General features: G+C 41.5%; 1 protein-coding gene across 1 annotated transcript; it reads right to left on the bottom strand.

The window, feature by feature from the left end:
• Nucleotides 1-186: 186 nt before the first annotated feature.
• C5H3orf52 (chromosome 5 C3orf52 homolog) lies at nucleotides 187-7,277 on the bottom strand. Its single transcript, XM_064144005.1, has 5 exons — nucleotides 7,158-7,277; nucleotides 6,509-6,642; nucleotides 5,163-5,233; nucleotides 2,438-2,637; nucleotides 187-1,704 (listed from the first exon to the last, which is right to left on the bottom strand). Coding segments are annotated over exons 1-5 (474 nt in total). The 5' UTR covers nucleotides 7,225-7,277; the 3' UTR covers nucleotides 187-1,702.
• Between the last annotated feature and the right edge of the window lie 5,282 nt (nucleotides 7,278-12,559).

The following is a 12,559-nucleotide window of genomic DNA, read 5'->3' as shown; positions in this document are numbered from 1 at the left end:
CCAGCTTGGAGACCAGGATGTGGTGTGGGACAGTGTCAAAGGCCTGGCTCAGGTCCAGGTAAATGACATCAGTTGCTCACCCCTAATTCCTAAGTTTATTTTCTGAATCAAACAGCTGAAAGACTGGAGCTGCTGAATAACAAAAACAATTACTTTGAGTAAAAAAGAATAATTTAATGTGTGCTAAAATTGTCAGATTACTTCTTAAACAACTAGTAATATATTTAAAAAATAGAAATGCAATTTCCCATATTTCTCATAACACAGAAGGTTTCTTCCATTTGTCCAAAAGTATTAACACTTACACACAGCTATAAACAGACTGCATATATACTGCATCTATATACTTCACTAACATGATAGTGCATCCAAAACTCAGAAAACATTGGAAGGCTGTGCAAGATCTGGACAGATTGGAGAGGTGGGCAAAGGGAAAACTAATGAGGTTTAACAAGAATAAGTGTAGAGTCTAGGGAGGAACAACACCACACACCAGCACAGGTTAGGTATTGACCTAATGGAAAGCAGCTCCATAGAGAAGAGTGTGTCCAACAGATCAAGGAAGATTCTCCTCCCTCTCTATTCTACCCTAGTGAGACCACATCTGCAATGTTGTGTCCATCTCTGGGCTCCCTAGGTCAAGAGGGAAGGTGTATCCATTTTATTCCATGTAAACTCAATCTCTATTTTTTAATTTTCATTTTATAGCCACTTACTGGCTCTAAGTCTCACGCTATCCTGGCCTGCAGGGTCTGCTTCAGCACCTTCCTCTTCACATTGGTCCACCTCATCTGATCCCTTCTCAACAAAACAAACTATTTGCTGCCTTATTAAGGCAAATATCTTGCATCTGTTCATTTTTATCCTCACTGCTGGGACAGGGATTGTAATAAAAGGCATAGACTAGTTTATCTTTGAATTTAAAAGTGCAGGCCAGATATATCTCTATTCACTAGTACAACTGGATAATTGCTTGAAAGTTTCCTGTAGCATTCAGATGTGTTAGTGTACAATACATGTTTCTTACAAAGGCTTCTTCCTTCATTTCTATTCCACATTATATAAGCAAGAAATTGAGCAGATACCACCTTATCTAGGAAGAATGTAGGAGGAACACAGGAATGATGAGCATTGAAGCTCACTTAATAAGTTAGTGCAAAGGTCTTGCATGTAATTAAGGGTAATAGAGGGGATATTTAAGTTTTCAGGCTATTTTATAAGGAGCAATGGAGAAATAAAGTATATTAAGTTATCAGGAAAAAAAGTAATGGTGTAAGTGAACATTAGTGATGTAGGTTGCACAGATAAATTTGGATAAGCCAAGAGAAGCAGAAAGAAGAAGTCTGCAAAATGGCTTTTAAAGCTTATGAAGGGAATCCAGGTTAAGTTATAAGGCAAGGCAATCAGAGGTTTCAAGTAAACAGCGAATGCATCAGAACAAGATACACAATACTCACAAGAGTGAAACGGATTACTGAGAGCAGGACAACAATAAAGAAGGTAGCGCTGTTATAGGAGTACAACACTGGTTATAAATATACCGCATTTTCCATTTTCAATGTGGCATCACAGGCAGTATTTACAGGACAGCATCTTTAGAAGTTTTCTATTTAATGAATAGTTAGCTCCCTACCCTGGGATTACTAATAAATAGGAGAAGCCCATCTGTTCAAGGCAGTGATGAGGATTCTTTCCATCGTTTCTCTGAAAGTTAAAACAGCAAATTATTAACATTAAAATGAAAATTTTGATAGCTCTCTTGTCCCTTTATTAGAAGGCCAAGAAAGCAGAAAATAGGGAGAAAAAAAGAAAATAAAAATATATGTGTAAATCACAAATCTATACACTGTATAGTAATACATTATCCCAAAATTATTGGAATTACTACCTAAAAAAAAGGAAGGAGGAATATTTGGCTCCATTAAAAGACTTTGCTGCACAATCAGTTTTCACAAGAAACCCAGAAAACACAGAAAATAAGGAGGCTTTTTCATCTCTGACTGTGAAAAAGTCAGAAATTCACTCCCAAATTGTATATCCTAACTTACTTAGATTAAAATTTATAAGCATTCAAATATGAATATACAATCAGGATAAACATGTAAAAATGTTTGTCTCCCCATTATGGTACACACAGACGAGGAAATTTTATTTGTATGCATAAAGTGCAAGACGATATCTGAAGTTTGAGCCTGTAAACTACCCAATCTCAACGCTATTCCTTTTCTCATCAGAGGATTTAACAGTGAATCCTAGGTTATAAGCTAAGCATAGCAAGAGTTTCTTGAAAATAGAACATTTTACATTTTTCTTAATATTGCTGTGAAAAATATATTTGCTAACAAATCTCAACTTCTTTCCAGAAAGATTTCCCTCCTTTCAAATAAATACTTCTGCTCTTTGTAAAGAAACAATCTCTCCAACATACAGCACTTACACGCTAGTGTGAGAGAAGTCGGGTCAAGCTTTAATCTGTCACATTCAGATGTTCCAGGATTAAATGTATCATCTTCATCGTAAATATTCTGACGCAAAACATTCCGTATAAAGTCTGGATTCATTGTGTTTTCCATAAACCCCTCTGTTGATGGTGGCACAGAAAACTCTAGCTGATAAAATACAGTGGAGGTTTCATTACTGAAAAACAAAGTCAAGTATGCATGTTTTTAAGTCCCTGATGGATCTTTTCATTTTTGACAAAATTGATTTTTCCTATCAATGCTGCCATGGAATTTTGTTAAATTTGATTTAAAGAAAGACATTACAAAAGAAAACTGCCCTCAAAGATTTGTTTCCTCTTCCTTTCTCAGAACGCCTCTGGATCATACAGAAACTGGCCAAAACCTGAGGTTATCCTGAGACATGTTTTCAAATGCACATAGGTTAATTGGACATGTGTTCTAGTGGGGTGAGGTTTTCAGTGCTCATGTACTTCCTTTGCAAGTATATAACAGTAAGATGTCATCCAGTATCTTATGCATAGGCTAGATGAAAACCTGCAGAAAGATTTGCTCTCCTGATGGAAGTGTCTGGAGCTACACAGCTGCACTTCTAACTTCACTCTGCAATGGATTATACATATCACTTAACTGGAACATATCTCTGGAAATGTCACTGTTTGTGGTCTACCAAATCCACTTGCTACAATTCAACAATTGCATTTCATATTCACAGAAATAAAAAACATTTAAGAAGTAGCTGGATGGGGGGAAAGAAAAGGAGACAGACAGAGACAAAGAGGCAGAGAAAGTCAATATGTATGTGGAACTGCAGCTTTGTATTTGATGATAGCAGTGCAGGAGAGTATGTTCCCAGAGTGCCCTCAGGAGTACTCATTTCTGCAGCCCAAACAGACTTTTCCTCTGTCCTTGCTTTCTCAAGAAACTTTGTAGATCTACTCCCTTTGATTTTCTCCTGTCTTTCTAAACCCTTTTATAATAGTTTGGGTTTGTTTTTTTTCAGAAATCCTTGTGGAAGCTTTCTGATGGCCTTCCCCTTCCTCTCTGCTATTTCTTCGTGATCTCTCTGCCCCACTTTTCCCTTGTGAACGTGTGTTATCTTTGTAGACAAAAACTCTGTAGTCACAAACAAAGCACACTTCTTAGCCTTCCTCCAGTGACAGTTTCTGCTGACAGTAAGATCCATTTCCTGTTCCCGTTTGAAGCTTTCTGTTGCCTCTGCAATGTAAGCCTGGATGTTTTTTCCCTTCTTACCACCACTGCCACAACTCTGGCTTTATCAGCCTTTAGTGGCTCAGCTTCTCCTTTATGTGGCTAGCCTAGCCACCACTTTGCTACCTGCTCAGCCTTTCATTCCTGCTCCCCTAGTCCCATGCTGCTGCTTTGAGACTTGTTTCAGTTGTCAAAAAGAAAAAACTGGAAAGTGACCCAGGCAAAATAGCAATGCAATATCACTGTTTGGGCTCTCACAATTCATGTGTCCCTATTGCTTTTAGCTCTTTTAGGAGCAAAAGAGTTTTCCCCTCCTCAGGATCCCTGTTTTATTTAAGGCTATTTAGATCATGCCAGTCTAAGGTGGTTCCAGCAGCAAATTTTCATTTAATAAATATGAATTCATTTAATAAGTATCCTCATTTAATAAGTAGCTTTGAATAGAATTATTGAGTGGTAGGGGTTGGAAGAGACCTCCAGAGATCAAGTCAAATCCCCCTGCCAAGGCAGGATCACCTAGGGAGGTTGCACATGTACATGTCCAAGCAGGTCTTGAAAGTCTCTAGGGAAGGAGACTCCACAACCTCTCTCGGCAGCCTGTTTCAGTGTTCCACTGCCCTTGTAGTAAAATTTCTCCTCACATGGAGGAGGAACTTCCTGTCTTCCAGCTTGTGGCCTTTTGTCTTTTCACAGGGCACCACTGAAAAGAGGCTGGATTCTTCTGACAACTGCCCTTCAGATATTTGCAAACATTAATAAGATGCCATCTCGGTCTTCTCCTCTCCAGAATAAACAACCCCAGTTCTCCCAGCCCTTTCTCATAAGACCATTCCCTTAATCATCCTTGCAGCCCTCCATTGGACTCTCGTTAGTATTTCCCTGTCCCTCTTGACCTAGGGAGCTCAGAACTGGACACAATACTGCAGATGTGGTCTCACTAGGGCAGAATAGAGAGGGAGGAGAATCTTCCTTGATCTGCTGCACACACTCTTCTATATATAGCTGCCTTCCATTAGGTCAAGACCTAACCTGTACTGGTGTATGGTGTTGTTCCCTCCCCAGACTCTACCGTTATTCTTGTTAAACCTCATTAGGTTCCCCTTTGACCACCTCCTCTTGGTAAATCCACACTGTCTACTCCTGATAACCTTTTTTTCTTCCACATGCTTAGAGATGACCTCCAATATGAGCTGCTCCACCACCCTTCCAGGCATGGAGGTAAAGTTGACTGGTCTCTATATGTTCATCGACAGCTTTTCTTTAAATCACTGACAAGTGACCAACAGCCACAAAATATTACCGCTATTTTATATTATTAATAGTACTTGCCATTTACACCAGAAGATCCTTCATTCAATTCAGCTATATATGTAGTATTTCCCAAACAACCTGTTTTTCACTGACTTAAATGTTGCATATATTTACATAGGCACGTGACCCTCGTCAAAAGTCTAGAATTTTCCAATAATTTTGGCGGCAGAAATTTCTTACCTGAAATGAACTGCCTGAGCTGACCTAAAGTAGCGTCCTAAAGCTGGAGATGAACTGTAGACATCTGTTAGCTTGGGGAGAAAAAAGAAAAAATATATTCTCCTATACATCTTCTCTTGTCCTCCTAAAAGTACAGCAAATCATTCTTAAAAGCTATTTCAAGGGGTTTAAATGCAGGTGTCAAAGATATCAACAAATATGTTCCCTGGAAAAGGTACACAACCCCTTTGAACTGCGTATTACTGTAGCCCAATGAAGGCATTAGGGGTGAACTAAAATAAAAATGTCACTACAGAAGGGTGACAAAGCTGGTGAGAGGCCTGGAACACAAACCCTATGAGGAGTGGCTGAGGGACCTGGGGGTGTGCAGTCTTGAGAAGAGGAGGCTCAGGGCACACCTCATTGCTCTCTAACAACTACCTGAAGGGAGGCTCTAGCCAGGAGGGGTTGGTCTCTTCTGCCAGGCAACCAGCAACAGAACAAGGGGACAGAGTGTCAAGTTGTACCAGGGGAGGTCTAGGCTGGATGTTAGGAGGAAGTTCTTGCTAGAGAGAGTATGATTTGCCATTGGAATGGGCTGCCCAGGGAGGTGGTGGAGTCCCTGGAGGTGTTGAAGCAAAGCCTGGATGGCGCACTTAGTGCCATGGTCTAGTTGATTGGATAGGGCTGGGTGCTAGGTTGGCCTGGATGATCTTGGAGGTCTCTTCCAACCTGGTTGATTCTATGATGCTATGTTGCTGTGTGCAATTCATGTTGTTTGGCTTAGGTTTTTATTAGTAACTCTTACTTGGTAAGGGGATGAGTCTCACTACTCAACCTATTTTTCTACAGTAAGTCTAAATCAGAGTTGCTGTGGAAATGTCAGGCACCATCCCTGGAGGTCTTCAAGAAAAGACTGGATGAGGCACTTAGTGCCATGGTCCAGTTGACTGAATAGGGCTGGGGGATAGGTTGGACTGGATGATCTTGGAGGTCTCTTCCAACCTGGTTGATTCTATTCTATTCTATTCTCATGTACCTACAGGAGAATGGCACAAACAGGATTTTTAGCCAGACCAGGTTTAGGTGACCTTCACAGGCCTCTCCTAACCTAAATTATTCAATGATTCTAAGGAAAAGGTGAAGACTCTGTCCCAGCCATTACTTAAATTTGTGAAAAAAATTAATCAGGTGCCTTTTTCTTTTTTCAATTGGTGTAAATTATACTAGAATGACTCCAATTTTGTTTCGTGTACTTACAAATTTGCAGATGACCAAGTTGCTACACAGAGAAACAGAAATTTCTTTAAAATGAAAACACTGAATCAAGTAAAATGATCTTTGCCAGGAAACGTATGAACACATACCCTCTTAGTAATGTCTTCAAAGAAGAGGTGTGGGAGACCACACATTAATTCCAGTGTTCCTGAAAAATTGCAACAATTTCTACTATTTAGTAGTGCCTCAGGATCCCAGTAGTCATCTTCATCTGTGTAAACTTCTAATATTTAAAAAAAAAAAAAAAGAAAGAAAAAAGCTCCAGTTAGCTGAAGTATTAAAAAAACCCAAACTTCTGGCTTTCTCCAGGGTGGTCTTCTCACAAATTCTCTATGTAATGACTGACTGAGAGTGACAGAAAGAAAGTGCAAATCACCTGAAATGACAGCATGTGGAGGTCAATTGCTCGCCCTAATTAACAGAAGTCATCTGCTTTGGAAGGCACTGACATCACATGAAGGGAACTAAGTGATCCATTGCACTTGTTGCAAAGTTACAGGTATCATTTCCAACTGTTCTTGCAGTCACGTATCTTCAGATTGGAATTACCATCCGATCAGGATACAAGCTGCTTGCTGCCTCCTAAAAAGTAAGTGTTCGCTCAATACACCACCTGCTACAGGCAGCATCCCAATTCCTTCGTCTGTTTAAGGGAGGATGCAACTGTTCAATTTCTGTTATGAGCCTGTACGTATTGTATATTGGTATTAGAGTACGAACCAAAAGTGAGATACTTACCAGAATAAAGAATTAAGCTGATAAGAATGACCAGGAAGAACACTAGAAAAATTGTAGTAATAGTCATCCATAGTTTACACTTCCAGAAAACTACATTCCTGCACGATTTACAATGATCTCTCTCCTAGGAAAGGGCATATGGATTGATATAATTACTATAAAAGGAAAAGGTATATGGATTAGTGAAATATGGCAGGAAAAAATGTTGAAGCATGTCTCTACTGTCATATTTAGAAATAAAATCTCCCATAGGAGACTCTCACTGGTAAGCAATGTCCTGCAGCCGGGGTTCCCACCTGCTGCAGGTGTGAATGAAGACCTGCAGAAGGCAAAGGATATTCAAAGTCAGGCTACTGCTTGCAAGAGGTGGTATTACCCAACTGCACAAAACTTTCAACTCCTAAATTGCTTATAATGCTAAGATGCTACAAAGGTGCTTTGATGGCTTCCACACGTTTTTTCCCAACTACATTAATTTGATTTTAATGTTCCATAAGCTGTCCTTTAAATGCTCGTCATCTCACCCAACCAAAAAAGGTGTCTGTGGAGGAATTTCCAGAATCAACTCTGCAACGTTGATATCAATCTGTCTAGCTCCTGCATGCCAGCACCCAAAGCAAATGGACTCACATTCATTAGATACTATTGCATTTAAAATAACATAAAATAATTAAGATTGTTGCATCTGACTCTTTTTTCTTCAGAAGACTGGAGAATTGAAGGCTGTGAAATACATTTAACAGAAAATTAATCAGAAATCTCACCTCTTCTAGGAGAACACAAGAAAACTCTCCTTGGATCATACTTGCATTTTCATTTAATTTTTAGTAAGATTTAAAACCATGTAATAAATTAGTCTTTTAATTAGTTGTCCTATCAGTACTAATATTAAAAGAAAAACCCAAAAGCTTAGGTGATATAGCAAAACAAAAAAACTCCTACTTTTTTTCCCACATCCAAATGATTGAAGGAAGGTGTGCTACTTTGAAGCTAGCTAGAATGTTTTGGTGAGGAGAACTAGATAACAGGCTGTGAAAGACAAACAAGGATGATGTCTGCTTCACTGATAGGCTTGCTGAGAGGTATAAGAACAAGAATCCAAACATAGATAAGGCACTTCTGCTCTGAGCTGCACTTCTCTCTAGCCTCTCTGCCATCTCTCTGATTAACCCACTTGTTTTGCTAACCCCCTGGCCGAACCTCCATTCTTCCTTAGGACTGGGGTAAGGTTGAGAGGGGTGGGAGAAGGTGGAAGGGCAGTTGGGAGCCCCTCCTGGGGACTCAGGTTTCTGGGAGGGCTGTTATGTTTCTGTATTACCTTTTACCTTGTATATTTCTTTATATAACTGTATATACTGTAAATATCTGCTTGTATATTGAGCTAAGCTGTTAATATAAGCTTCATTCAAATTTTCAGAGCCAGCTGAGTCTAGGTGATTTCCAGAGTGGGGGCAGGGGGGCAGGTAACACCCAAACCACTACAGAAGGCAATGAATTAATAAGTAGACCATGTAGTCTTTTTAATCCCTCCCCCTATACCATAAATCCAGCAGTAAAGTCCATGTTCTTTTTGACATCAATGCCACACAAGAAAGAGCACATGATGTAGGCTGCCTGGGTCACACAAGTGCAAGTTGGCAGTAGCCAGCTGCTGGGTGGAGGCACTAATCTAGGCTACTTCCCTTTACTCTTTGAACTAAGAACCCAGAATAATAGAAAGCCTTTCATTGAATTTAACTGACATCTACCAGCTGGCTTAAAGGGCTTTGAAGGATGGCAGATGAGCAGACAGAGAAAACAGACACCCAAGGAAAGATCTTACAAGAGTCATTTCTCCAGGAGCAGAGGCAGAGAAAAGTACGTTTCTCTCTGTAGACACCTCTAGGAACATATAAAACTTTGCTTTGATAAATGAGGAAAGGCAAAGGTTTTGCTAGCAGCATGATTTCAGGTGTGATCGTTGTATTGGGTTTGGCTGAGCTGGAGTTAATTCTCCTGAGAGCATCTTTCTAGTGCCATTTTGCAGTGCTGCAGCTGGGTATTGATAACACACCAGTGTTTTGGCTACTGCTGAAGGAGTGCACAGGCTGTGCTTTTCCAACATTTCTCTACCCCAAGTGTATGCTGAAGGGTGGGCAAGATCTTGAGAAGTAGATAATAACGCCTCTGCTTGCTTTTGCTTCCATGCACAGTCTTTGCTTGTGTTTTTCATTATTAAAATTGCTCATATCTTATAACAGGCCTTTTGTTATATTTTCCCCTTCTCCCCTGTTTATCTAAGAAGAGGAGTGATAAGAGTGGTTTTGGGGAGCATTTGGCCCCCAGCCAAGGCCAAACCACCACAATCATACTTACAGATATATTTTGATTTTGACTTTTACATATATTAGAAAATTGAAGTTTCAGTCTAATATTTGACATTAGTGTATTGTTTTGTATCTGAAAAAGAAAAAAAAGCCTAGCACTATAAATCAACCATTGTAACAGCAGTTGAGAAAGATTGCTATCAAGCCCAAAGTCTGATTGAGACACATATTTATATCATTACAAAAGCATAATTCTTAGTCACACAGAGCAAACTGGCTTGATCTCAAGCAAATGCTCAGCAGCCCAGCTACCTCAACAACCTCTGGATGCTGTGAGACTGCTGGAAAGGAGAAACAGCAAAAAAACAGTCTTTCTCCAGTGGGCATGGTAGTTACTGATTAACTTGCCACTCAAGTAGCAAGCAGAGCATGATAATTGTCCAGTAGTCTCTGTAAGATACAAAGACACTTGCCAGAATCAGCAGAAGCAGAACCCAAATGAAAACTCAGTTCTGGAAAGAAGAAAACCAGAAACTTAAGGGTAAAGTTTCTCAACATAGCCAAATAGCTCTCACATTCCTGCCCCTCCTTCACCCTCTCCTGTTTTTCCTCTTTGCACATTCCCAGAATTTGTTTGATTCTGCAGCAAGCTTATACAGCTTACCAGGCCAGGAACATAACTGATACAATAGAGTAACTGAGGTTTTTAGTTATGCAGTGAAATGAAGAAGCCCAGAGAGCTGATAATCTGAGTTTGTACAAGGAAACAGTCACTGGTGCCAGGAGCAGGGAGAGGTGGTGTGACTAACACAAATGAGCTCTCAGCAGCACTGAACTATCTCTACAGAAAATCACAGAAATCACAGATAGTCCCTCTGCTCATAAGTAAGGAATGAAAATCACCGTACGGCAGCCACCTGTAAGTGTGTATTAATCCTCTGTCAGCATTCGGGCACTCCATATCTTTAAGCTAAAAGCTGGGACCTCTCTCTCCGCAGGATTCACATGCTGGTCTTAAAGGAGGTTTTGGAGCATATTATTCATACAGACTCATAATTTTTAGCAACTGCAAATTACTCAAAAAGAGCATGTATCCAGCATGATCTGTAGCAGGATATCCTATTTTTGTTTTGACAGTGCTGTTTTCTCTTATTTTGCTCTGAATGAAAGGCTGGTTTTAATATGGGTTACACCTTTTCTTCTTTCTGGTTTTGAGCCCAATCCCACTCACAGCACATGAAAACAGAAAGCAAAACACAGCAGTACCAATTACGACTTAATTTCCTAAGTTAAAGTTCACAAATGGCTGTTTGAGGTAGATTTCTAGCTCAGACATAAAAATATTCAGAACAGAGAAACTTAGAAGTAGAAGCTGTGAGGGGAGAGGTGAACATTCTAGGGACAGGCCATATAATGGCAACATGGGTAAGTTTGTATCATGGGACCGGATGGGATCCATCCTAGGGTTCTGAGAGAGCTGGCAGCTGAGCTGGCCAAGCCACTCTCCATCATTTATCAGCAGTCCTGGCTCACTGGAGAGGTCCCCAAACACTGGAAGCTGGCCAATGTGATACCCATACACAAGAAGGGTAGTAAGGAGGAGCCAGAAAACTACAGATCTGTGAGCCTGACCTCAGTGCCAGGCAAGGTCATGGAAAAGGTCATCTTGAGTGCCATCACAAATACCCTACAGGATGGCCAAGGGATCAGGCCCAGCAAGCATGGGTTTAGGAAGGGCAGATCCTGTCTCACCAACCTGATCTCCTTTTATGATCAAGTTACCTGCCTGGTGAATGTGGGGAAGGCTGTGGGCATAGTCTACCTGAACTTCAGCAAAGCCTTTGACACTGTCTGCCACGAGAAGCTCCTAGCCAAGCTGGCAGCTCATGGTTTGGACAGATTCACTCTGTGCTGGATCAAGAACTGGACGGATGGCAGAGCCCAGAGAGTGGTGGTGAATGGTGCCACATCCAGTTGGCAGCTGTCACTAGTGGTGTTCCCCAAGGATCAGTGCTGGGCCCAGTCCTGTTCAGTATCTTTATTGATGATCTGGACGAGGGGATTGAGTCCATCATCAGTAAGTTTGCAGATGGCACCAAGCTAGGAGCAGGTGTTGATCTGTTGGAAGATAGGAGAGCCCTGCAGAGGGACCTGGACAGGCTGGATGGGTGGGCAGAGGCCAATGGGACGAGATTTAAGAAGGCCAAGTGCAGGGTTCCGCACTTTGGCCACAATAACCCCAAGCAGCACTACAGACTGGGGACAGAGTGGCTGGAAAGCAGCCAGGAAGAAAGGGACCTGGGGGTACTGATAGATAGTAAGCTGAAGATGAGCCAGCAGTGTGCTCAGGTGGCCAAGAGAGCCAATGGCATCCTGGCGACAAAGCTGGTGAGGGGCCTGGAACAGAAACCCCATGAGGAGAGGCTGAGGGAGCTGGGGTTGTTTAGCCTGGAGAAGAGGGGACCTCACTGCTGTCTACAACTACCTGAAGGGTGGCTGTAGCCAGGTGGGGGTTGGCCTCTTCTGCCAGGCAACCAGCAACAGAACAAGGGGACACAGTCTCAAGTTGTGCTGGGGGAAGTATAGGCTGGATGAGGAAGTTCTTGCCAGAGAGAGTGATTGGCATTGGAATGGGCTGCCCAGGGAGGTGGTGAAGGCACTGTCCCTGGAGGTCTTCAAGAAAAGACTGGATGAGGCACTTAGTGCCATGGTCTAGTTGACTGGATAGGGCTGGGTGCTAGGTTGGACTGGATGAGCTTGGAGGTCTCTTCCAAACTGGTTGATTCTATGATTCTATGATTTCCTTGGAGCATCAAGAGATTTATGTCTGGAAGCACAGGCTGGACCTTCCCCTTGCTGCTTCTGCCGCTCCAGCTTTGTCCGCTGCTATCTTCCCCCGCTGCTGCTCTTGCTGCTTTGCCACCGCTTGACCCCTTCCCCATCTTCATTAAGGTTATTTTATTTCTCGAGCAGTTTATTTCTCCTTATATTGTTATATTTAAACTGTAGGAAGTACAAATTAATTTCCCCCTGACTTTCCGGGAAAAAAAACGTGTTGTAATGAGTTTATTCTACCCGGGAAGGGATTCATCCTAA

Source organism: Pogoniulus pusillus, chromosome 5 (assembly GCF_015220805.1).
Source record: "Pogoniulus pusillus isolate bPogPus1 chromosome 5, bPogPus1.pri, whole genome shotgun sequence".
Taxonomy (NCBI): Eukaryota; Metazoa; Chordata; class Aves; order Piciformes; family Lybiidae; genus Pogoniulus; species Pogoniulus pusillus.
This window is presented reverse-complemented; position numbering and strand designations above follow the sequence as displayed.